This window comes from Eschrichtius robustus, chromosome 17 (genome assembly GCF_028021215.1).
Source record: "Eschrichtius robustus isolate mEscRob2 chromosome 17, mEscRob2.pri, whole genome shotgun sequence".
NCBI lineage: Eukaryota > Metazoa > Chordata > Mammalia > Artiodactyla > Eschrichtiidae > Eschrichtius > Eschrichtius robustus.
Genome location: NC_090840.1, coordinates 77855125 through 77882257, shown reverse-complemented (window position 1 = coordinate 77882257; position 27133 = coordinate 77855125). Strand labels below are relative to the sequence as shown.

Sequence of the window (27133 nt, the reverse complement as noted above, 5' to 3'; positions counted from 1 at the left end):
GTGCTCCACCTATTCCTCCCGCTCTCCCCACTCGCAGCCCCTGGCAGCTATTAGTCTTTTTACTGTCACCATAATTTTGTCTTTTCCAAAGTGTTATGTAATTGGAATTATACAGTACGTAGCCGTTTCAGATTGGCTTCTCTTCCTTAGTAATATGCATTTAAGGTTCCTCCATATCTTTTCATGGCTTGCTAACTCATTTCTTTTTAATGCTGAATAACATTCCATTGTCTGGATGGACCACAGTTTAATTTATCCATTCACCTACTGAAGGGCATCTTAGCTGCTCCAGTTGTTTGGCAATTATGAATAATGCTGCTATAAACATCCTGTGCAGGTTTTTATGTGGACATAAAGTTTCAACTCCTTTGGGTAAATGCCAAGAAGCACAGCTGCTGGATCATATGGTAAGAGTATGTTTAGTTGTGTGAGAAGCTGCCGAACTGTCCTCTGGAGTGGTTGTACCATTTTGCATCCCCGCCAGTCACGTATGAGGGTTCCTGTTGCTCCACATCCTCGCCAGCATTTGGTGCTGTCAGTGCTCCGGATTTGAACCATTCTAAATAGGTGTGCGGTGGTATCTCATTGTTGTTTTAACTCCCATTTCCCTGATGATGTATGGCAAAGAATGATGGCTTTCTTTCTTCCCAAACCTGTATCTTTTCTTTTTCGCGCAGGACTGCATAGGGAAAAAATCCAGTACAATGTTGAAAAGAGGGTGATAGCAGGCATCTTTGTCTTATTGCCAATTCCAGACCGAAAGTTTTCAGCATTTTACTCTCAAGTCTGAAACATTTTATTTAAACGTAAGTGTAGTGGTTTTATAATTCATGCTTTCCTAGTCACTATCTGAATTTTTTATGTCTCTATTTCTGCTCTTGTTGCTTCTGCTGATCCTTATGCAGAGTGCCCGTTTACTTGAGTGCTTGTTTACTTTTTCCTGTGATCTGCTGCCTTGTTGGGGGCTTCTCAGAGGTCCAGGAGGTGCTCTGCCAGGGAGCATTGGTGTGTGCTTTGGGGCAGACCCTAAAGACACTGCTAATTTAGAACCACTTCAGTCTAAGTTCAAGATTGAGGGTTTGTTTTTTTTTTTAGCTGCTATAAACCCATGGCAGTGCCAGCCTGTGGTGACAACTCAGCCCTCTTCTGTCCCACTGGGGCACCTCCCCTCACAGCCCCCTGGGGAGGCGGGCAGAGCAGGTTTACCTCTCATTCACTCGTACGGGAGGGGGAAGCCCTTTGGGACTGCACCCTTACTGGGCAGAGGGCATCCTGTTAGACTGCCCACCTGGCATGCTCAGGGCCTGGCCCTCTGTCCCCAGACTCTGTACATCCAGCGAGACCAAAGCCTGACTTTAGGGGCTCACCGAATGCCCTCAGGGCAAAGGTGGTCTCAGGATTCCATTCCCCCTTCTGAGTTCCTCCTTTCACTGAATTCTGACCTTGTGGATCCTAATTATCTTACCACATCTTTCACGATCTCAGTAAAGTTTTTAGTGGGCAGTGGGAGTCTTTGGTCCAAATAAGCTAGCCCAACCGATTATCATTTCTTTATGATGTTCTTTAATAGAAGGAGTCAATCGTTGATGTATTTTACGCCTACTGCCTACTGATTTTAGACATTTTCTTTTTTCTTGCTTTCTTCCATGGTAATAAATTTATTCATTCCGTCTTCCAGCTATTCTTACTAGGTGCCAGAGGTTCTGGTCTGACAGCCGGGTGGCGGGTAAAACCAGCAATGGGCACCTGTCACTTTAGGCCTGTGACATGGGGACATGAAGTAGCCAGGGAGAAAAGCCCCTCTCCTCTTTATTTTGAGGATGAGTGTGGTCCTCAGGTGCCTCAGGCCCAGAGATTCATGAGTCATTAAAGCCCTGCATGCAAACTATTCCTCACAACATCTGAAGCAGGGGCTCTGCAGATAACTATATACATACTAGCTAAGCTCACAGTTTATTACTGAGATCCAGAAATTACGGCCCAAGAGATATGCCTACAGTTGAGACGGGCTGCTTTTCCTCAAAGTCAAGGACAACATAATTATAATAGATGAATTTAGATATTTACTTAATTAAGCCATAGATATCATAGTCTTTTAATAAGAACAGACTAATTAAAAAGTACGCTATAGTTAATAGTGACTGTAATGCCAGTCTTTGAAAACTGTAAGTTCCTACACTGTTTATAAATTTATTTATTTATTTATTTTTGGATGTGTTGGGTCTTAGTTTCTGTGCAAGGGCTTTCTCCAGTTGCGGCGAGCGGGGGCCACTCTTCATCGTGGTGCGCGGGCCTCTCACTATCGCGGCCTCTCTTGTTGCGGAGCACAGGCTCCAGACGCGCAGGCTCAGTAGTTGTGGCTCACGGGCCTAGCCGCTCCGCGGCATGTGGGATCTTCCCGGACCGGGGCACGAACCCGTGTCCCCTGCATTGGCAGGCGGATTTCTAACCACTGCGCCACCAGGGAAGCCCCGTACACTGTTTATAGTGTACAATCTGGGACTTCAGAAAATGCCCTTTTATAGTCTTTGTATACTTCGTATTTTTCTTCAGCAGGTCCAGGAGTATTAGTCAAAATACTAAGGAATCAAAAAGTCCAATCTTTCAAGGGCTGCGCAGATTACAGGAATGAGGGGGAGGGCTGTAAGAACAGCAGAGTTTACACTTTCCAAAGAAAATCGGACCTCCTTCCCCCACCAGATTGTGTCTGCTGCGCGAGTTTGGTCTGAGGACATGGGTTTGGAGCTCCTGGATTAGGCTGACTGTGATATTCCTTAGGTCAGAGATAATTTCTTATTAATTTCGTTAATCCACAATTATAACTTGTTTTTCATTTATTCAACAACTATTTATTCGGTAAAGCTATACGCCAAAGATACAAGATGTAAAAGACAACACCTTTGCTTCAAAGATGTCAGTCTTATAGGGAGAATAGGTCGGTAATGAGACAATTACATGACAATATGATAACTATTCTATTGAGCACAACACTGCACTCCTGGATGTTACCAGGAACCTTGTCTGTTTGCACAGACCATGCTATTTCTGGTGTCTAGCACAGCAACTAGAATACAGTAGGCGCTTAAGGTGTATCTGTTGAATAACTGAATGAATGAATGGTGCGGTGATTCCAAAATAATTTCTAAATCATCAATATCCCTGGGGGAACTTTATATAAATACAGATTACTGGGTCCAGCTCCAGGCCTATGGAATGGAAATTGCCAGAAAAGCAGCGCTGTGACTGTGTCATCTAGAGTTTTCTCTGTGACGGTGATAAGGGGACTCAGTGGCCAGCAGAGCTGCTTCCTGGGTCTGTTTCACTCCAGCTATCACTGGAAGGACGGAGTGCCGGCGGAGGAGTGGGTTCCTGTGGGAGGGGAAACTGTGGGCTAAGCTTGGTGTGCACCTGAACTTGTAGTGCGGCCCGGGTGGTCTGAAGCAGCAGGGTCCAGGAGCCTGATTAGCTCCATTCAGGAGTGAGACCTGCCTGGTGTGATTCTATTGTTGATCTTGGCTCTGGGGCCTGGCCTGCTGTATCATTTCAATTATCAAAAAAATCTTAGGTAAGCAGAGTCTCCCAGCCGCCCTCTCCTCCACCTGCCTGCACGTCAGCACGGCCCTGCGGCGCTCTTTAGCACTTTATTTCTCCAAGGGTCGACTCTTGCTTCTACTAGGCTCTAGGCTACTTGAAACCAGGGATGGGGTCCTATTTTTGCCTCCATGCTCCGGGGATAGTACCTGCCGATATTTGCTGAACAAATGAATGAATGAGTTGAACCTACTTGAAATTTACTTTAAAATGATATCTCAATTTCCTTTGCCCTTTTTGTTGTAGAAGCCAGCAAATGGAGAGACTAGAAGTAGATCCCAGCAAGCGTGCCTTCCCTGATGTGGCTAACATAGTTCAAGAGAAAAAACACACGCCCAGAAGAGTTCAAGCTGAACCCAAAATTATACCAAGCGAGGAAGATCCAGACTTTGAAGATAATCCCGAAGTGCCTCCGTTGATTTGAAAACTTCAGGCTGCACTGACTGTGACCCGCCAGACCCAGATTTGCTCAGTGCAGAGAGTGCGTGTATGTTATTTCTGGGGTAAACACAGTTATTTTCAACATTACTCCTCCAATGTTTGAGGTCCTACTTTGTACATTAATATTCTCAAACCAGTTTACAATTAAAATGTGTACCTTCAAAATGCTATAACATCATTTGTCTATAGTAAAGTGTTGGCTAGGGAAAATGTTCAGTAAATCATAGAACTATTATAGAAACACGCTGATTATAAATCCCAGAATTGCCTGCTTGTGCAGATAGATGAAGTCGTGGATCAAAGCACTGATTATTAAACCTGTGCTTCAGCAAACAGGTCAAGCTCAGAAGTTAAAATCGTTATTTCAGATCAAATTGGAATGCTTTCAGGTGATTTTAAGCAGTGTTTCCGTTTTCTTCTCATGACATGTCTGCTTTCTCCGATGGCGAGGTATAATGGCAAGAAGATGAGGTTGGAAATTAGGCACCTTGAAGTCGGATTCCCTTTCAGTCGCTTTGGATGAAACTTCAGCAAGTGCATGAACTTCCCTGCGCCTTAGTGGCTCCATCTGTGACCGGGGAGGAAGAATACTTGCCGTGTACGTAGGTTTGTCTCCAGATGAACCATCTAAAGTGCCCGACACTGTACATTGTGCATTTCCCCTCCCTCCCTGCCCCCAGAGCCTCCTTTCCCTGTTTCCTCCACTACTCCTCTCCCTCCTCCTCTTTCTTCACCTTCCTCCTCGTCCTACTCCCCCTCCTCTACTTCCTTCTTCACATTTTAAATACTTGCACCTCCTCTTTATCTAGAACGTTATGAACTCAGTATTCCACATACAATACAGGAAAACTGTCTTCACTCTGATCATGATTTACTAGCATTTACATCAGGCTCTGATCAGCAAATACTTTACTCAGCAGCTCCTGAGCCCTGGGACCTGCTCTGTTCATCAAGGGGTCGGTGGTGACAAAGCTGCGAAATATACAAACACGGACCCCGTCAGGCAGTGGTAAGAGCTTGCAGTCAGAAGACAGTTCTGTTTGTTCTCCAATGGAAATGCTCTTGCCTCTGGAACCAATACCTCTAAAGCAGCAGGACCCAAAGTTGCAGGAACAGGAATAAAACTGGCCAGTTCATCATTATGGGTGTTAGTGAGAGGAGCCTCTCCCATTTCGATCCCTTGATCCCAGATCCATGCTTCTTGGCTCTGGGAGAAATAGCACCACATATTGGCTAGGGATTCAGAGCCTATACTTTACCCTTGGGAACGTGATCTCACCCATGCGAAGTATTATCACCCAACTGGCCCTGTAGCTGCGTCTTCAAAAGGCCACTTCATTGTTCTACCAGGTCAGCTGCTCCAGAGTGATGATGAACATGGTAAATCCAGCGAATTCCATAGATATAACTCCACGGGCATACTTCATTTGCTGTGAAAATGAGTTCCCTGCTCAGAGGCGGTGCTCCATGAAGTGCGGTGGCAGTGAATATTGCACCCACTGCGTAAACCCACAGATGGTGGCTGTGGCAGAAGCACTGTAGGGGAAGGAAGGCAGATTCATATTCAGAACAAGTGTATATTCCAGCGAGAACAAGGCACCGCTTCTTCCATGATGGATGGAAGTGTTCCAGTATAATCGACTTTCCAGCAGGTGACGGATGGTCCCCTGGGGTATAGTGCCATATAAGGAGTTCACTGTTGGTTTCTGCTATTGTCAAATTGGTCATTGTGGATGTCTGCAAATTATGTGACACTCCTCCCATCAAGAGGTGGGGTCTCTGCCCTCCCATCTTGAATATGGACCAACCTTAGTGACTTGCTCGCAACCTACAGCATAATGATAAAATGATGCTATGTGTGGTCGGGGCTAAATCAGAAAAGGCCATATTACAACCACTGGATTCTCTTGGGACGCTCTCTCTGGGGGAATCCAGCTGCCATGTAAAAAGCCCAGCTCCCCTGGGGCTGCCGTGCTGGAGATGCCGCAGGAGGTGTTCCTGTCCACTACCCCAGAAGCACTCTCAGCTGACAGCATTACCTGCCAGACATATGAGTGCGCCATCTTTGATGTCCCGTCCTGGCCACCATCTGGCTGCAACTGCATGGGAAACGCCAAAGTGAGAACCACCCTGCTGAGCCTTCCCAAACTCTGACACACGACATTGTGAGCAAAATAAAATGGTTGTGGTAATCCACTAAACTCAGGGAGAATTTGTTCTGCAGCTATGGCAACCAGAGCAGGATTGGTACGTGGAAGCGGAGTGTTGCCATAACTAAAACCAAAGACGCACGGTCGTTGCTTGGGACCAGGGAGCGGTCAGAAGCTAGAAGGACCTTGAGGAGGTTTGTGACAGTTGGCTACTCTAGGAAGCAGACACCAAGAGAGAATTACAAGTGTGAACGATTTATTGGGGATAGTGGCTTGGAAGGATGAAGAGAGGGAGCAGGAGTAGGAAAGGCTTTAGACTTTAGATTTTAGATACGGTCTTGCCATCTGAAAAATGAGGAAGGAGGATTGGTTAAAAGGCGCCTCAGATGGCAGTGCAGCTGTGAGAATGTGTAGGCCAGCCCAGAGAGGCGCACAAAATGGCCCACGGAAGACGGGCATGTTGGACAGAAATGGCCACGCCCGGCTGCTCCTGCCACATTTAGTTATTGGCCGGAAGCTGCCAGGGAGCGTGAGGTGACCACAGCTGGAGAGCTGGAGCGGATCCCGAAGGCACTACAGCTGGAGGCTCCCAGCTGTTTGCACTCCACGTGGCTGGCTCTCTCTCTCCTCGGAGGGAGCTGAGCAGCGCCCCTCTGTGGCCGATTACAGAAGCTCACCTGGAGGTGGCTGTCAGTGAGGGCTGATGGGAAACAGGAAAATGCTCTCCAATGCTGGAGGAAAGGAGACCCTCCGTAAGTAGAAGAAGAAAGTTTAGCAAAACTGTTGCCTGGGGTAATGCGGGAAAATGTACCTGATGACTTAATGGATTTAGTGAAAGACATTTCCAAGTAGAATGCCAAAAGGATCAACTAGTGCCTTTTAGCTGCAAATCAAAAGGCACAAATAGTCCATTTTCAAACAAAATTCAGAGGAAATGTAAAGGAACTCAGTAGGCTACGTTCAAAAATAATGCAGCCTCTCGTAAAAAACCGAAGTGGGGTAAAGCGAAGAAGCAATGACCTTAGGACACAGCTTGCTAACGGATGCACGGAGTAAGTCGAGATGAAGCACAGAGGCTCACAGACACCTTCACAGCTCTGGCAGCTTGATGCAGAGACGCTCAGTGTGGTTCCCAGGAAAGGCGGCGGGGCTACTCTCACTGCTGCTCGGGGCGCTGACTGCCTCCACGGCAGCTCCCCGCAAAACAAACGCTGAACGCAATGTTGCTGTTTGCTTTTCTTTCGTAAAAGCAAAAATGCTCCGGATTTCTTTCGTTTAGAGAGAACAGGTACTAATGTAGGTCTTTCATAAAGTGAAGTGGCGTAAAGCGAACTTTCGAAAAGTGGGGGGCACCTGTGTTCTAGCAGACTTTGCTAAGCCTCTGAACTCACTCTCACATTTTACAGTGTTAACAGCTGAGACCCCCAAAGGTCAAGTGACTAGCCCTAAAATAGCGTAAGAAGCTGTTAGAACGGGATTATCTTTGCCATTTTTGACTGAGTTTACAAAATGAAAGATTTTATCTACCAAAGTGAACGAAACGACTCACATGCCAATATTTTCAAAGGAAATAGTCACAAACCTACTTTCTTGGACCTCAAAACTACTCCTTCCCTTTGGGAATATGAGAAGGGGTCTGAGGGTAGAGGGGACTTTGTGGAGGGTGATATCTTTGGGGATAACTAGCTATAAGATCCCTGGGCGGGGGTGCTGCTATGTTCTCATTTCAGTCCTGCTGAGTGTGGCTTCCACGGGACTTTGGGGATGAACACATGTCTTTAGAGAGCACTGTTACCTTTCCCGTCCATTTTTGGGTTCATACTTTGTAGCCCAAGCTTAGTGAGAAGTTCTTCAAGGAGTCTCACTGCGGAACTTTGAAGAGTGTTTCCTGAAGTTGGGGACACACAGGCTGGTACCTGACTCATGCCTGAGGAACCTGAGGCTGAGGGCAGGGCTGTACGAGCCCTTCCTAAGGACCAGAGGTGGGAAATGACAGCAGCCTGGGCCACTGTCCATCTGGGCTTCCTGGAGGGGTGAGAAGCTCCACGGCAGAGGCTGGGGGCGTGCTGCTTCATGCTGGGGGCTGGGGAGGGAGGGAGACTCAGAAGCCAGGGCTGGGGGAGGTAGGAGATGGACAAACGGGAGACCTCTTAGGAGTCCATGAAAAGGCCTCCAGAGGGAGAAAAGTCAGCTTCCACCCTCCTCCAGGCTGACAGAGCAGGAAGCCTGACCAAGCCGTGTAAGGACTATCTTATCTGCATCTGTCAAGGTCTTGGCAGTTCCTAGCTTGGGGCTTGAGTGGTAGAAGGTAGGAAGTCGTCACCAGGACCCAGAGAGGGTAGTAGACCACTGACAGGAGCCGGGACCTTCTTCCAGGGATGCAGCCCGCAGGGAAGGAGCAGGGGAATAAACACCTTGACCTTAACTCTCCTGCTTCCCCCATCCCTGGCTAGAGCTTCCCACTGGCCAAACCCAACTGGAGGCCGGGGCCAAGGGAGCCTATTGGTCTGGTCCCAGGGGTCAAGCTCCAGGGCACACAGCAGGATGGAGGGAGGCACACTCCCCTTTGCCTGTCTTGCCTCACGCTCCTCTACCCCGCAACCCTCCCGGATGGAGCTAGGTCTCGGATCCAGTAGGGGAACAGGGGAGCAGGACGAGAGAACAGCCATGTTGTCAGCTACTTGTTTCCAACCTAAGCAGCCTGAGACAGGGCAGGGGAGGGAGAGGAGAAGATGTGATGCCAGGGTTTGGACTGTGATAGGGGACAACATTACTGAACGGAGACTGAGAATATGATTCAAATGGCTGAAGGGCCATCTATTACCCAAGAATACAAGATAATACCATCGGGTCTGCTTAAATCTTCATCCAGGGCCAGGGAAGGACCACCCACACTGAAGAAAGGGGAAACTATACCATGTTTTGATCAGAGCTGCAAGGTGAGCATTCAACATTAAGTTTATACTGATAACGCGTGATCGCAGAGTCCGGAGCCCGGGCTGCTTCGTCCAAATTCTCCCTGCGTCACCCTCCTCTCCCTGTGCCTCTGCTCATCTCTTACTCCTAGAAGGCTCACTGCCTAAGTCCCCACATCAGCTCCAGCAGGGACGGGAGTGGCCTTTCCTCCTCCTCTCAGTCCCCAGCAGAAAGGACGTCACACAGGGTGTGATGTCATCCTCTGCCCCCAGTACCCAAACACGCCAGCCCCTGTGTTTTTTTTTCTCCTGCTTTCGTTGCCAGGGTTTTTCTAGAGCAGCATGAACTGGCCCTTCTCTATCACTGGCCGTGATGTCCTACCATCCCCAGCACAGCTATTCGTGTCTCTACATCCCGCTCCCAGCCATCAGGACAAGCTTTGCAGCAGGAACCCCCTGCATGTGAATGGCCTGCGAATGTCAAGAGGGAGCTACCAACCGTGACCTTGATGGGAGGTGTGAGAGCTGCGCCAGGCCCAGGCCACGGGGACAGCGCCCTCCCTGCTCCTCACCCACTCCCGGGAAGGCTGCCCTCTGCCTGACAGCTGGGGCTCCACGCGCCATGTGCACCAGCCAAGGTTCGCAGTCTGTCACGGCTTGCCTGACACATTGGAGGGAAAGTGCCACCACGTCTCCAGTTGACGCATGTCAGGCCAAGGCATCTGCTGCTCTCAAACCTCAGCTCAAACTAGCTGCTCTTTTACACGTCTGCTCCCTGACTTTGCTCCTTCCCTTGGGTCAGGTGTTCTCCTTGAGCCTCAGTTGGCCATGCTTATGGGTCTCTTCAATCCATACACATTTTCTGAGCACCTACTAAGCGTAAGGAGCACATCAGGTGCCAGAGAAGTTTCTCCCCCGAGAACCCGTTCTCCCGGTTCTTGAGTGACCTATGGCTCCTACGGCCATCACATCAGGCCGGTACCCAGGTGACCCCTTTGTCACGTCCTCTCCTCCACGTGCACACCCTCCCTCTCCCGGGACACTTGGGCCCATCCCGTGGCTTGTGCTGCCAGCTCTAGGCTGATGCCCCTGAAATCTCCACCTCAGACCTCAGATGCATTTCTCAAGTTCAAGTGACTCTTCTCCTGGACCGTCATTCAGTTCATTGTCTTCTCTTGCCTTTTCCTGCCACTTCACCTTATTCCGCTTATCTTCTGACTTTTGTTTCACGGATTCATTTTCCAATTACCCAGTTGAGAAAACACCATGACTGCTTCCTATGTTCAACATTCAGTTGGTAACAGTCCTGTCAATTCTCCCTCAAAAAGAGCTTTTCTAGTCTTCTTCAAACCCATGGTCGCCGTCTGCATGCGATCTCCCGTCATCTGCTGTGTCGGCACGTCCCGCACACCCCCGTGACTGTTGCCCGGGGGAAAAGCCTGAGCCTATCAGATCCAGGCCCCCACTGCTGTGAGCTCACGTCTCCCACCATGTCCCCTCGGGCACCCAGCCTGCCCACTACTCTGCAGTGGTCACCATCCCTGAGAGCCACACGGGGGTTATATACACACTGACTCTGCCATCACTGAACTGAGGTTGGTGATGTGCTGGGTCCAAGGGCTCCGGTGAGCCCTGTCGGGATTGGATGGGAACACGGTGGTGTTACCTAAACCCAGGGGCAGAGTGGAGGCCTGCTCACGGAGGGGAAAGCAGGACCAAGTGCACAAGGCCCCTATTCCCTGCTAAGAGCATCAGTTGTTGGGATAATTATAAACAGATGGAGAGTCTTCGGAGGGAAATTAAATCCAACATGAAGGGCCATCACACTGCATCATCTGTGCTGGGAAAGAAATCCACGGTCCTGCGGGGGAAGAAATCACTGACCTCGGTGAGGCACAAGCTCCCCCCCTCAGCACTCAGGGTCGTGGAACGCTGTGTTGAGTCTGCTGACTTCCACCACCAAAGGAAAAAAAAAGAGAGTCCATTCTGGTTACCGTACACAACATAACCATTCCATGCTTAGGGCGATAAAACAACCATTTTATTACGCTCACAGTTTCTGTAAGTCAGAAATACAGACCAACACTCTGGGGACAGCTTGTCTTTTCTCTCTCGTGTCTGGAGCCTCAACTTGGAAGACCCAAAGGCCATGCATAACTTGACATCCAGAGGCTCGAAGAACCTGGAGGTGTCTTCACTCACACTTTTGGCAGTTGAGGCTGGCTTTTGACCAGGACCTCAGCTGGGCTGACAGCCAGAACACCTGCACGTGTCTATGAGGTCCAGGCTTCCTCCGAGCACAGCAGCGAGGTTCCAAGACGGAGCCTCCTAGGAGAACGATGACGAAATGCCTGGCATTTCTATGGTTTAGTTTTGGAAGTGACTCAGCTCTCTTCTGCCACACCCTATTGATCAGGGCCACCCCAAAGGCCTGTCCAGGTCCAAGGAGAAGATTCAGTCTCTCCATCTTGCTGGAGGAGTGGCCGGGTTCTACAAGAGCATGTGAAGCAAGAGATATTGTTAGGGGACCTTAGGAAAATACAGTCTACCACCCACCCTTTCTCCTCCTTGGAACTCAAGTTCTTTCAGGCAACATTTCCTGCCCCCAAGGACAGAGGAGGTGGTCCTTCTCTTGTTGTTGTATAAATAAAAGATGTGGGCAATGTAGCGGGGAGAGGCATATTTAGTTTTACTTCAGGATCATTTTTATAACATGTACCACTGCCCGCCTCTCCTTTTCTTGGAGGGTTCTATAAATAAAAATATTTACAAATCAATGCAAAAGCAAATAAAGGTCCTTGGAGGCAATCTGAGAGGCCTGTTCAGAGTTATGAACTGAATCCCATTTAATGTTCCTTTAGATGTGCACATAAAAATAGAAGAGAATTTTTTAAAAATTCCCTTTGGCCGTATTTCTTTGAGAGAAGCACTGATACTGCATTTGCCTCTCCACAAGTTAATTTTTCTTCTGGTATTGTCTTTGCATTCTAGCTCATACAACCCAGACTTCCCAGGGGCTCAGTAGGTGGGTTCTCAGGGTGAGATCACTGGCTCTCGCCCCACCTACTGAGGAAGGAGCTACAGCTTGTGTTCTAGGCATTTCTGGGGAATCACGGTGCCAGGGCTCCTTTTCCCAGTGAGATTCCACCTTCTGGGGACCTCCTCTCCTCTGAGCTCCAGTCTCTGCTGCTTCCCTGTGATCACCACCCATGCCTCAGGGCCCTGACTACACAAGCACCTCCAAGAGCTGCGTGTGACCCTTTACTAGAAGGGGACCCAGAGCAGTTCCCACTGGACCCCAAGCCTCTAGAGAATAAATTCCAGGCACACCACATTTTATTGCACTTCGTTTTATTGTGCTTCGCAGATATTGCCTTTTTTATTTTATTTTATTATTATTTTTTTTTAACAAATTGAGGTTGGTGGCAGCCCTGCTTCAAGAAAGTCTGTCAGCAGCATTTTTCCAACATCATTTGCTCACTTCGTGTCCCTCTGTCACATTTTGGTGATTCTCAAAATATTTCAAGATTATTTTCATTATTGTTATATTTGTTATGGTGATCTGTGATCAGTGATCTTTGATGTTACTACTGTAATTGTTTTGCGGCACCATGAACTGTGCCTATATAAGCAAACTTAATCGATAAGATAAATGTTGTGTGTTCTGACTGCTCCCTCTCTCTCTTCAGGCCTCTCTGTTCCCTGAGACACAAAGATATTGAAATTAGGCCAGTTAATAACCTTACAATGGCCTCTAAGTGTTCCAGTTTGAAAGGAAGAGTCTCACATCTCTTACTCTAAATCAAAAGCTAAAAATAATTAAGCTTAGTGAAGAAGGCAGGTCGAAAGCTGAGGTAGGTTGAAAGCCAGGTGTCTTGAGGCAGACAGCCAAGTTGTGAACGCAAAAGAAAAGTTCTTGAAGGTAACTCAAAGTACTACTCCAGTGAACGCAGGAATGATAAGAAAGCAAAATCGCCTTATTGCTGATAGGAAGATTCTAGTGGTCTGGATAGATCAAAGCAGCCACAACATTCCCTTAAGCCAAAGCCTAATCCAGAGCAAGGCCCTAACTCTCTTCAATTCTATGAAGGCTGAGAGAGGCGAGGAAGCTGCAGAAGAGAAGTTTGAAGTGAGCAGAGGTTGGTTCATAAGGCAGAAGGAAAGAAGCTGTCTTCATAACGTAAAAGTACAAGGTGAAGCAGCAAGTGCTGATGTAGAAGCTGCAGCAAGTTATCCAGAAGATCTAGTGAAGGTAATTAATGAAAGGTGGCTACTCTAAACAACAGATTGTTCAGTGCAGATGAAACAGCCTTATATTGGGAGAAGATGTCATTTAGGAATTTTATAGCTTGAGAGGAGAAGTCAATGCCTGGCTTCAAAGATTCAAAGGACAGGCTGACTCTCTTCTTAGGGGTTAATGCAGCTGGTGGCTTTAAGTTGAAGCCAATGCTCATTTACCGTTCTGAAAATCCTCAGGCCCTTAAGAATTATGCTAAACCTACTCTGCCTGTGTTGTATAAATAGAACAACAAAGCCAAATGACAGCACATCTGTTTACAGCATGATTTACTGAATATTTTAAGCCCACTGTTGAGACCTACTGCTCAGACAAAAAAGATTCCTCTCAAAATGTTACTGCTCATTAAAATGCACCTGGTCACCCAAGAGCTCTGATGGAGATGTACAAGGAGATTCATGTTGTTGTTATGCCTGCTAACACAACATCTATTCTGCAGCCCATGAATTAAGGAGTAATTTTGGATTTCAAGTCTTATTATTTAAGAAATACATTTTGTAAGGCTATAGCTGTGATAGACAGTGATTTCTCTGATGGAACTGGGTAAAGTAAATTGAAAACCTTCTGGACAGGAATCACTATTCTAGATGATGTTAAGAACATTCGTAATTCACCGGAAGAAGTCAAAATATCAACATTAGCAGGAGTTTAAAAGAAGTTGCTTCCAACCCTCATGGATGACTTGAGGGGCTTAAGCCTTCAGCAGAGGAGTTAACTGCAGATGCAGTGGAAATAGGAACAGAACTCGAATTAGGAGTGGAACCTGAAGATGTGACTGAATTGCTGCAATCTCACGATAAAACTTTAACAGATGAAGAGTTACTTCTTATGGATAAATAAAGTGGTTTCTTGAGATGGAATCTACTCCTGGTGAAGGTTCTGTGAAGAGTTTTGAAATGACAACAAAGGATTTAGAATATTACATAAACTTAAGTTGATAAAGAAGCAGCAGGATTTGAGAGAATTGACTCCAAATGTGAAAGAAGTTCTACTGTGGGTAAAATGCTATGAAACAGCATTGCACGTTACAGAGAAAAGGTTCGTAAAAGGTAGAGTCAATAGATGGGACAAACTTCTTGTCATCTTATTTTAAGAAATTGCCACGGTCCCCCCAGTTTTCAGCAGCCATCGGAAGCAAGACCCTCCACCAGCAAAATTATGACTCGCTGAAGGCTCAGATGATGCTTAGTGCTTCTTAGCAATAAAGTATTTTTTAATTAAGGTATGTATATTTTTCAGACGTAATGCTATTGCACACTTAATAGACTACAGTATAGTGTAAACATAAATTTTACACGCACTGGGAGGCCAAAAGATTCATGTGACTCACTTCATTGCAATACTGGCTTTATTGCGATAAAGGAATATCACAACGACTGAGGAACCGAACCCTCAGTCTCTCTAAGGTACGCCTGTACTTCTGCATTAGTTGAAGCCCTTCTTCCCACCCTATGTTGTGTGGGTGGGTTGACAATACCTTTTTCCTCTCTAGTGTGTCTTCACCTGTAGGTAGCCACCCAGCAAGTAGTGCCCAAGGAGGGTACCAATGATGCAGCCACCTCTGCCCCTGGGCCCGTCCTTCCTCAGACTTAGAACACAAGCTGGATCTCAAAGAACGTTGCAGGAATTCTCTTGCAGGCATTCAGGTGATGGACCGGTTAGTGAAGAACCGGTTAGTGAAGAACTGGGCCTCATCCCAGCCCTTCCCTGTCATTCTAGGGGCAAGGCGTCAAGTTCTATGACTGGAGAGACGTGATATATGTATATGCTCTTCCCATAATCCTCTTTTCCATTCCTCTCCCTTCTCATGTTCTGTCTTATTAACCGTCTTCCCCAATGTGATATTGTGATTGATAATAAGAAATCTAGGGGCTTCCCTGGTGGCGCAGTGGTTGAGAATCTGCCTGCCAATGCAGGGGACACGGGTTCGAGCCTTGGTCTGGGAAGATCCCACGTGCCGCGGAGCAACTGGGCCCGTGAGCCACAATTACTGAGCCTGCGCATCTGGAGCCTGTGCTCCGCAACAGGAGAGGCCGCGATAGTGAGAGGCCCGCGCACCGCGATGAAGAGGGGCCCCTGCTTGCCACAACTAGAGAAAGCCCTCGCACAGAAACGAAGACCCAGCACATCCATAAATAAACAAAAATAAATAAATTTTAAGAAATCTATGTGTTCTTTGTCCCCTTTGCTGGCACAGAACTCCTAAAACCCTTGGAATTTCCTCAGTGCTGAAAGCAAGGAAAGTGTCTTTTGTTATGTTAATGAGATGGCTTTTGGAAAGCCCCTAGGTTAGGAAAGGATGGGGGTTGGTTGCCAGGAAATCCATCCACGTGATTCGAGGTTGGCACTTTCGGTCCCATCTCCCCACCCACCTCCAGGTCGGGGAGAGGGGCTGGAGGTTGAATCCATCATCAATGGCCAATGATTTCATCGATCGTGCCTATGTAATGAAGCCTCCATAAAAACCCAAAGGACAGGGTTCAGAGAGCTTCTGGGTTGATGAAGCCATTGAGATTTGAGGAGAGTGGTGGGCTCAGAGAGCGTGGAAACTCGGTGCCCTTCCCCCATACCTTGCCTGGTGCATCTCCTCCATCTGGCTGTTCCTGAGTTATAGCCTTTCATAATAAACCGGTAATCTGGTAAGTCAAATGTTTCTCTGAGTTCTGTAAGCCGCTCTAGCAAATTAATCGAACCTAAGGAGGGGCCATTGGAAACTCCAGCTTACAGCCACTTGGTCAGAAGCCCAGGTGACAACCTGGTCTAGCGATGACATCTGAAGTGGGCTGGGGGGGTGGAGAGTGAGCATTCTTGCAGGACGGAGCCCTTAACTTGTGGGATATGATGCTCTCTCCAGGTAGACAGTGTCAGGATTGGGTTGATGTGTAGGACACCCAGCTGGTGCCGGAGCACTGCTTGGTGGTGTGGGGAAAAACCCTTCCACACATTGTAATTGGTGGCCAGAACCATTTTACCCAGCATGGCCCCAACTGCCCATTTCCTTGGAAGTACCAGACCTCTCTATTGAAATGATCAAATTCCAAATCTCTTCTGTCTTAAAAATTGTGTCACTTCCACCATCCAGGGAGCCTTGGAGGAAAGGGTAGACTCTGTGTCGCTGTAAGTTGATTCTGCGAGACTTGGTGGATGATCCCTAAGTGTAAGTGCCACCCCTTAGACCAAGGCAGGGGGTAGGGGACTCTTCCAGTCAGCGATGAAAAAGAAAACCCTCCATGAAAAGTCTTTCCCCCAAACCCTCATTGGGATTCCGTGTGCTGGTCATACTCTTTCTGGTAACATAACTCTGGCCTCATTTCTTGTAAACGACCCTGGTCTTATTTTGTTTAGAGATTGTCAACTGAAAAAAAAAAAAAAAACCCGCACAGACTAAAAGTTGGGAAGTATGTTTTATTTGGCAGTCTTCCTGAGGACTTCAAGCCTGGAAGACAGCCTCTCAGATCGCTCTGAGGGACGGCTCCGAAGAGGTAGGCGTGGAACCAGGATGTAGAGGGGTTTTGCAACAAAGGCCAGGTAGCCCTGTTAAAGAAAACCAGAAATCTCAAGTTAATGGGAAGATGTAGGAGTCTGGGCTCATTGGAATCATTCCTTTGATGTGCACCTTAGCCAGCTCGGGCCAGTATCCTGTTCTGTTTCTCATCCCGAGTCCACTCAGGGCTCACCTTCGGGGGTGGAGGGCGGGTGGCTGCAGTGGCCTGATGGCTGCAACATCCTTTGTTTACTGATACGGCAGCAACATTTTTCACTCACAAGATTGTTTACATAATCTTGTCCCCGGTAACCAACAGAGCTGCCCTCCCTCATCAGGCAACGTTCAGCTCGAATTTCTTCTCTTGAATTCCTAGGATTTTTATTTAAGTAGGCTGCACTGTGCAAAGCCCTGTCTCTCCTTAGGACTCAACCAGTTTCCCCAGGCTCTGCTAAAGACAGAGTTGGCAATAGTCACCACGCTGCACTCTGAACCCACCCTCCCTCCTCAGAAGGTTAGTCTGGTTCTGGGACAGGCGGTCAAGCCAATCCCTCCTCCCATCAGGTCAATTTCTCTCCCAAGAGGCTCCTTGTGAGAAAAGAGTTAACACAGCAGGCCTGAGACTGCTATCCTTAGACAGGCCTGCTTACAAGATTGGCTGTTGGTTGGCATCTGGGACCTTGGATTTCAGGAGTGTTCCCACCATCCCCTAACTGATAAGGGAGGCTCCCAGTGCTTAAACAGTTGGTGCAAACCATGTGGTGTATGCTGAACACTGCTTCCCTCTGGGGAGTGTGGGATCTTGGTACATGCCAGGCAGAGGTAGACAATGAAACCTTGACTCCTGAGTCTCCAGTGAGCATCCCTGGTGGACAACATTTCACAACCGTCACGAGTCGCTGCTGGAGGAATTAAGTGTATCCTGTGTGGCTCCACTGGGAGAGGGTTCTGGAAGCTGTGTCTGGTTTCCTCCAGACTCTGCCCCATGTGCCTTTTCCCTTTGCTGATTTTGCTTTGTATCCTTCTGCTGTAATAAATCGTAGCTGTGATTGTGACTATATGCCAAGTCTTGCAAGGCTTCCAGGCAAGTCATCGAACCTCTGAGTGGCTTAGGAGGACAGCCAACATCCTCCTCCATCCTATTTTCTTCCCTGCCCCATGATAAGACTTTCTTTCAGCCACTTACCATTTTCCTAGACATGCCCAGATATGCCTGGATCACAGTGATGAATGCAGCTGCTTCAAGCTAAATATACACCGAGATCTGCTTTATAATATATTTTCCCATGATCTAAGTTTCCATTCACATTTTTCTATTGTATTACATGTCATATGCCATTATAATATACCTAAAAATTCTGTAAAGTGAAATGGTATAAATATATAAATGAAGCCTATTTGATCACATGCAATAAAGTTAGAAAAGTATAGCTAAGACTATGCTTTCTTAGTCTATAAGAGACTACTAAATGATCGTTGGGTTAAAAAAATTGAAATAAATGAAATTATTGAGTTTAGATGACAATGAAAGCATCATATGTCAAAATCTGGAAGCAATGTTTACAAGAAAAGCGATGTTTAAAAGAAAGTTTTAGCTTTTGTTGAAAGACAATTTTTTGGAAAAAAAGATAAAATTATAACTCTCCCATAAATAGAAATAAGTAAATATGTCAAAGATTTTTAACTTATTATTGAGTAGACCAATATGATGTTACAACTAGTTCAAAGGAGAATAGAGAATCATTAGCACACAGGCAGTAAGGAATGCTGAAATGAATTTACAAAATCAGTCTATCCATATGGCAGTGATAAATTGCAGCCCACCTGGCACAATTTGCATTATTATCAGCTTTCTACAACTTCCACAGCCCTCATTACTGTCAGGAAGGAGAAAAATAAGAATCTCTACTTTCCATCATAAGCAAAGATAAACTCCAAATGGATTACAGATGTAAATATGAAAGAATTCTATGAAGCTGATAGAAAAAGTATAAGTGAATATGTTTAGGATCTCAGAATGGGGAAGGATGTTTTGAACAAGACCCCTCATATCAAAAATTATTTGCAAAAGTCTAAAACCACAAGAAGTTAGTATCTAATACACATGAGGAACTCAGCGCAGATCAGAGAAAAAGGACTGACAGAAGGCGAAATCTAAATGCTGATAAGTAAATTTCACCAGCAATCAGAAAAGACCAATTAAACAAGGCGACTCTAAAACTTGGCATTAAGTTCTGGGAAGATGTGGAGAAACAGGAGCACTCCTTCCCCTCTGGAAACCTGTCTGCAGTTCTTGGTGACTTCACATAAGTGTGGGAAGGGTGATGTTCAAATCACGCAACAGTTGGTGTCCCTTGGGTAACAACCATTCAGAACAAATGCCTGACCCCCATCACATAGGAAGTCATTCCTGAAACACGTATCTCAGCAAAACTCAAGCCTGGGTCCACAGAAAAATGTTTCTCATAGCAGAGAGTTGGAGGAAACTCTGTATCCAATGTTCAGGGAAATGGATGAATAGAATGATGCCTGTTTTTTAAATGCCATTGTTTTCAGGGGTCAGATGCCATGAACTAGATGTACAGGCAGAAACATGATTGGATCTTGAAAAATAGTATCCAGTGGAAAAAATAAGAAATAACATGAAAGGTAAAGCACAATAAAATCTTTGTAAACTTAAAACAACACACACTCGATGAAACACAGTTTTTTAAAGGACACGCGTACACGGAAGTACTTGTATGGAAGATGGTTCTAAGGTCATAAACTAAATAGACTAACTTGAATGTCATGGAAGAGTGGAATGAGTGTGGGGATGTGGGGTGATGGAGAAAATAACCCAAATACATACCTATAAATTCTTATGTATGTAAATAAAGCAAGCCACGCAGAGGCTTTGCATGAACGATGTGTAATGAGTAGAAGAACATGATTAACTCTCTTCAGTAAGGGTTATTCTCTAAGTTGGGGGAGAAGGGAAGGTGAATCAATAAGTCAATATTAGTTTCTTACTTTTATATGGCATTTATGGAGTTTGAGAAATAATTCGCCCAACTAGAAACAGATGGATTCAGACTGGTGGTCACAATTTTTTTTCCCCAAAAATATGAGGAATATTTACTATGAGCAAGCACTGCTCTTGGCCCTGGGGGCTACACCGGTGACCAATACAAAAATCTCTTTCCTTGAAGACCTTACACTCCAGTGGGCAGGACGTTGTGGAAGCTCTAAGAAGAACTGTCTGCATTCATAGCAGCTCTCCAGGCCTGGCATCAGGACTTGGGGATAGCGCTCAGAGGCAGGAACTCGGTGTCCCTCATCAAAGAACAAAGGTCTCAAGACTAATTCAAGAGCCATTTTTTCTTCTACATCCTTCAGTGCCTGGTTCATAATATGAACATTTGAGATGGTTGTTGAAGGAAGGAAATTGAGAGAGAAGGGAGAGAAAGAAGCAGGCAAGCGATGCGATTTCAAGATGTCTGAGAAGATGCCAGACATGGCAGATAGCACGTGGGGTATGCAGCCTGCTGGGATTGTCCCTGCTTTTTGAACCCACTTAAAGTGAAAGGCAAACAAAATCTAAATTAAAATTCAATCTAAATCTAAACTAAATCACTACTTTATTTAGTTATACATTTAATAAATTGTCTTTACCAAAAAAAAAATAAATAAATAAAAGAATACATGGAAGCAAATAGCAAACATATTCACCAAGAGTTCTCTCTCTCTCTTTCTCTCTCTCTCTCTCTCTATATATATATATATATATAAAATATATTAATCTCACATATATAATGCATACAGATATTTAATTTTATATAAATATATATAATAAATATTATGTATGTACAATTTTATATATGTAAAATTCTCTCAAATTCAGCAATGTTGAATTCAACAGATGACTGAGCCCCTGTTATGTTGTAAAACTAGACTAGGTCCTTTCACACTCAGCATCTGTTTATTCCTCATACAGCACTAATGAGGTAGAAATAATGTACAATCTCTGTTGCACAGATGAATGAACTGAGGCTCAAAGAGGCTAGGACACCTGCACAAAGCCACACAGCTAATAAGGGTTGGTTGGCAGTTGGATTTAGGATTTAGACTTGACTCCAAGCCCAAGCTCTTTCTCGTATGCTACAATTTCCTGTCCCAGTAGGAGAACAGAAAAAATCACCGTGAGGTGGTAAAGACACCACTGAATCTCAAAATAGGCCTTGCACCTTAGCCCACTCTCCAGCTATTCCTTGGACTTGACCAAAGCTGTCAGTGTGGGGACCACTGCCTCAAACTAGGCTTATAATTCAACAGCACTACATGATAGATTAGTTATAGTAGTTAAGATTTTTGCTATGTTAGGATTCATCTAGCTGCATATAACAGAAAATAAAAGGAAAAAAGTGGATAAAGTAAGGGCAATGTTTATTTCTGCCTGTTGAATAAAAGTCCAGAGGTAGGGAATCCAGGGCTAGTATGGAGATTTCATGGTGTCATTAAGCAACAGTCTTCTTTCTGCTCCTCCATTTGAGCACATGGTATCGCTAGTTGATATTACCTCAGGGCCTGAGAAGGTTGCTGGAGCTCCAACCATCACATCCATGGTCTAGCTGGACAAAGGAAAAAAAGTACGTTTTCGTAATTAGCTGTCTTTAAGAAACTTTCTTGTAGTTCCTACACACGTCTACTTCTCATTGGCCAAGGCTTAGATAACGGTGACTCTGAGATCCAAGGCAGGCTGGAAATGGAGTGTTAGTTCTGCATGACAATCTGCCCGCTAAAATCGGAGTCCTGCTATAAAATAAAGGCTAGCGATCTCTACCAAATCTGGCAGATGGCATGAATGCATGGGGAACAAAGCTGAACGAGGCTTAGATAGCATTCTACACGGCCTTGGTCCAGCAGTATGAACTCAGGCCAGTTACTAGGTACTCTGAAGCCCTGCTTCCGTCTTTATAAAATGAGGATGACTTCATCTATTTCATTCAGATGTTCTGAGAGTAAAGTAAGTTAGTAGCCATAGCAAAGGCCATCTTTGTTCAGCATGTCACATTCCTGGGTAGGCAGCCGCAGCTGGTTGCGCAGACATGGTCTGCCAGGTCTCGAGGTTACTTCACATGGACCAAGATGTGGATTTTTTCCCCCTGCCAGGTTAGCTGTCTTTAAGAAACCTTTAGGTTTGTAGGAGTTCCTACACACCTTCTACTTACTTCATGGCCCCATTTTACAGAGAAGGAAACCGAGTCCAGGTTGGTTACGCAGCACACTCAAGTACACTACAGTAAGTGGCAGAGCTCGGATTTGAATCATTGCGTTCTGTCCTCCTCTGCTTTCCTCAAAGGCTTGAATATGCTCACAGGTTTGCATTCTTTCAGATTCCATGAGGTTTCAAATACTCTCTTTCCCAGTCAGATCGTTTGTCAGAATCTGTGTCCCAACTTGTGTTTTGAAAATGGTCACTGCCTCTGTATACTTGGTCACCAAGTACTGTCCACTCGTCTTTCTATCTCTGCCTCATTGACCCTGCGTCCATCAGTGGCTTATCACCTTTTCTTAACCTATGCTGTGTAAGGTAAACTGTAAAAGTGCATGCCTTTAATGTCATCTAAAATTTCAAAATTATGCCAATTGGAAATGCATTTGGCTACAAGTAATAGGAAACCCAACACACAATGGCTTAAGACACAGGAGGTCCATGGAGTCTGGAGTTAGGCAAATTGGGGCTGGTCTGATAAAGCTCTTCATTTTTCTGTCTTCCCGTCCCACCATCCTTAGCATGCACTTTTCATCTTCATGGTGATGAAATGACTGCTGCGTCTTCAAGTGTCACATCTTCATCCCAGATGGAAGGAGAAAGAAACATGAGATTGGGACACATGGCCACTGCTTGCTGCGATGGCTGGAGATCCAGTATCTCTATCTCTCTCCAGTATCCAGTATGTTTTAAATGTGCACTGTTTCACACCAAAGAAAATCAGGGTTCTATTAGACAGGAAGAAGGGGAGAATGCTTACTGGGTAGATAACCAGCCGAAGATAAATAAATTAAACAAAAATAAATTGAATAGCGCCTCTTACAATTAATCAAACTGATAATTTTATGAAATAAAATTCCATTTTGACCTTTGAAAAATAAGGTATTTTTGCTGGATCATGAGACAACATTGTGATCCTTGAAGCTAATTGCACACCATGGGGACAATGCATCTTGTTGAAGATCAGTTAGGTCACAATGTTTTATTTTTGCTGTAATGACCCCTACATTACCTCATGTTCTTCCCTTCTCCCCTGGGAACAGGGCTATATATATTTAACCATGAGTAGTTCCCCCAAAGCTTGCACAGAGCCTGGCCCATGGTAAGCAGTTTGAATGACTCTCCCACCTTGACCTCAAAGTTTCTACCTTTCATGTCACTGCCCTACTCACAAACCCCCAGAGGCTGTATATTGTGGACTTAAAAGCCTGGTTTCCTTGTGGATCAGCTTTGCTGAACTGGAACTGGGTTTGGACGCCCAGGTGAGCCTGCACTGGAGAGCAACCCTTTTCCTAGACCCAGCAGGCTCCAGTTCAACCAGTTCTTTATACAGCAAGGTAATGAGGAGACTTGTATGCCCAAAGAACTCTGGATTCATAGAACCCACTTCCAGGATGCTTTTGTAGTCTGGAAAGTTCTCATACTTGACTATCATTTATAAACCATTTATAAGGTACTTACTGTTGGGCCAACACCACTCTAAGTGCAGCCTATACAACATTCTCCAATCAGAATAACCCTGCAATGTTGGGCATATTAGCCCTATTTTATACATGAGGAACATGGGCTTCTTTGAGATTGAATGACTTCACATTGGTTTAGTAAGAACAGAGTCTGGTTTGACACTCAAATCTAACATTTCAAAACCATGCACTTGCCACTGTACGTGTTTCTTTTATACTACACTACGCTGATTTATAATGACAATATACAAAATTCTATGTAAGTGTATTGACAAGTTCGTAGCTTTACCTCCATTGACATAAGAAGAATCCCATACTCTCGCCTTGTCTCAAAACATTTGCAGGGATTATTTTTTCATTACCATGTCTCTTTAAATCATCCCCTTACTCTTTTTTTCTTTTCTGTTAATTAGCCAGGCTGCTAAGCTGGCACAATGAAGTGGTGTTAAAGTGTCCCCAAATTAATAGTGCCTCATCAGCACTGAGGCAGGGCGTGAAATTACCTTCGGAAGTGTTACCTGAATGCAGTTAGCACCCCCTCGGCTGCTGACTTCAGACAGGAATGGGAACTCAGCAGAAATATCAGCAGGTCTGTGTTAGCCATAAGCAGAATCCTGGGGTCAGGGAAGGTGAAGTCCTCCTGGCCCACCAGTGTCTCTCCAACCACTCTGCTCCCCTTGGCTGTACTATCCCCTGGGCCCTACTGCCTCCCAGCTCTCAGGGCTCGAGGTTTCCAGAGCCAGTTTTTCCTGACTGGAATTGTTCTGTTCCCAGGTCACCCCTTAAATAGAGCACATGGCATCTCCAGGCAAATGGATAGGTCAATTGTGAGTTGTGCTAATGGGACAGGGTCAGGGCAACTCCCTGGCACCATGGAAACCATGCCCTGCATTCAGTGCTGGGTCTAACCTGTCAGAAACCCCCATGCTGGATGGGAGAGGAGCTGGGAGTGTGGCAGAATGAAGGGGAGCTCAGTGGGCGCCTCCAAGGGGAGCTTCTCCTAAGTAGGTCTTCAGGCATCTCTATCATTGGTTAGCCCCGCTTGGATTGCGAATTCCTTCCCCAGGCCAATTTCAGTCTTTACAAGTTCTACACGGGTTAAAAATCCCATCTGAGATGAAATTTACTCGATCAGTTGTTCATAAACAGAGCAAACTCAGGTCGGTTCCATCTGTCCCACTACCTGTAACAGCCACCTCTAGGCTAGAGAGGGGGCATATAATTGATGGGAAGATTGTAGCTGAGGGAAGCACTCTGGGGAAATAGAAAAGGCCCTGGCGCACATGGGTTCCCACGAAGACGGGACCAATCCTTGCTCAGCCACTTACTAGATGTGTGATGTTGGGAATGCTACCCACCCACTTTGAGCTTCCATTTCTTCATCTGTAAAATAAGGTTTATAATAATGCTGATCACATAGAGTTGGTGTGAGGACTAAATGAGATGTAAAGCTATGGCACATAGTGAGCACTCCAGTAACTGTTAGTGATCAAGATGATGAAAGTGAGGGTGATGTTGATGGTAATGGTGATGATGATGGTGATGATGATGGTGATGATGGCGATGGTGATGGTGATGATGATGGTGATGGCGATTATTTTGATGATAGAGAAGAATAATATATGTGAAGTATTTAGCCATTAAAACAGTATGCTACTAGAACTGAGGAGAGTCCAGGGACAGGATCACAGCATATGGACACTTGATCTACAACAAAAGAGAGACTAAGAGAGTAATAGAGAAAGAATGGCTTCTTCAATAAATGGTGCTGTACAGAAAAACATGAAACTCACTCCCACTTCACACAAAACTCAACACCTAAGGTTATTTTTAAATCTAAATGTGAAAAGTAATACAAAAATTCTTCTAGAACAGTGTCACCTTGCTTGGACCTTCCTGACTGGTTAATCCAATCAGCCTGGGTAGGCCATTCACTGAGACACATTTTAATAGTGATCCAGATAACTATGTCTTAGAAGCATGAATAAGGGCAGCGGCTACCTCTTTTATTTCCCTCAACCCACGCAGTGAAATCTGCTCTTCTAGTCCCATGTGGGGAGCCCGCCTGATCAAGGTATAAGATGAGTCTGGGCAGGAAAACCCTTCCCTCTCTGTCCCAACTGTGGCTGCGTCTTTGTGGCAGGGCTGTGACCTGGGTCCTTGCCACCACGTGGGTGAAGGGTTTCATAGTATGTCCTTCAGGACCATCCACGTCCCTCTCGGCACCATCAACATCCCAGGCTCAGAGTCTAGATTCAGGGCACAGTCCTTTTCCAGGTGGTCCTGCTTTGAGGGATAAGAAATCTGCAGAGGCAGATGGAGTCGGTTCTTATTTCCTGGGTGGTTCCATTGATCAGAGTCCTGGCAGCACAGAGGGTGAGTGAGGGGTTCAGGTTGTCCAAACGCCTGTGGAAGATGGCTAACAATGTCCTGAGGGCCAGCTATGCACTAGGCATGGGGCTAGGAGCATTCAAACCTCACCTCTAGTCCGTGGAGCAATTCCACGAGATCCTTATTTTACAGATAAACAGACTGGGCAGAGAGGTTAAGTTACGTATCCAGGATCACACAGCTAATGGGCAGAAGAGCCAGGATTTAGACCCAGGCCTAGACACTACCTCAGTACACAGGCTGCATCGTGAGGGCAGTTAGAGAGGAGGTCAGCCATCACAGCACAAATATGAACACAGCCAGCTTCTGCCCGTATCTAAAGGGAAGAATCAGACTTCTTAGAAGGTGAGTGAGCATTAATTGCTCCCTTGACCTACCTTCGCCATTACTCTGTCTCTCCATAAGATTTTGCTGGAACTCCAGAGGGGAGAGAGACAGAGGTGAGGCTTGCAGACAAGGGCCTAAAGGGTCGCCAGTGTTTCTTTATCAGAACCGATGAAGGCCATCCCAGAGCTTTGGGTGTTTCTTTTTTTAATTATTTTATTTTATATTGGAGTATAGTTGATTCACAGTGTTGTGTTAGTTTCAGGTGTACAGCAAAGTGATTCAGTTATACATATACATATCCATATATCTATTCTTTTTCAGATTTTTTTCCCCATATAGGTTATTACAGAGTACTGACTAGAGTACCCTGTGCTCTACAGTAGGTCCTTGTTGTTTATCTATTTTATATATAGCAGTGTGTGTATATGTCAATCCCAACTCCCTAATTTATCCCTCCCCTCCACTTTCCCCTTTGGTAACCATAAGTTTGTTCTCTGTGTCTGTGAGTCTGTGTTTGTTTCGTAGATAAGTTCACTTGTATCAGTTTTTTAGATTCCACATATAAGTGATATCATATGATATTTGTTTCTCTGTCTAACTTACTTCATTTAGTATGATAAGCTCTAGGTCCATCCACGTTGCTGCCAATGGCATTATTTCATTCTTTTTTATGGCTGATTAAAGCTTTGAGTGTTAAGTAAGCAATTAAGAGCCATTTAATCAATCCTTATTTTTAGAGAAGAATTATTTTTAAAAATACAATTTAAAATGTGTTGTTTCATCAACAATGACTTAATTCACAACAAACCAGAAATTTAAG

The 27133-nt window shown here is 45.5% G+C and overlaps 1 protein-coding gene across 3 annotated transcripts in view; it reads left to right on the top strand.

Annotated features, from left to right (window-relative positions):
• The window catches only part of DNAAF11 (dynein axonemal assembly factor 11), a 69371-nt gene extending 65187 nt beyond the window's left edge, over window positions 1–4184 (top strand). For all 3 annotated transcript variants that reach the window (XM_068525640.1, XM_068525639.1, XM_068525641.1), the window contains one exon: window positions 3838–4184. In XM_068525640.1, coding sequence (XP_068381741.1) covers window positions 3838–4015 — 178 coding nt within the window. In that variant the 3' untranslated portion in view covers window positions 4016–4184. The remainder of the gene's footprint in view (window positions 1–3837) is intronic.
• Window positions 4185–27133: the final 22949 nt, after the last annotated feature.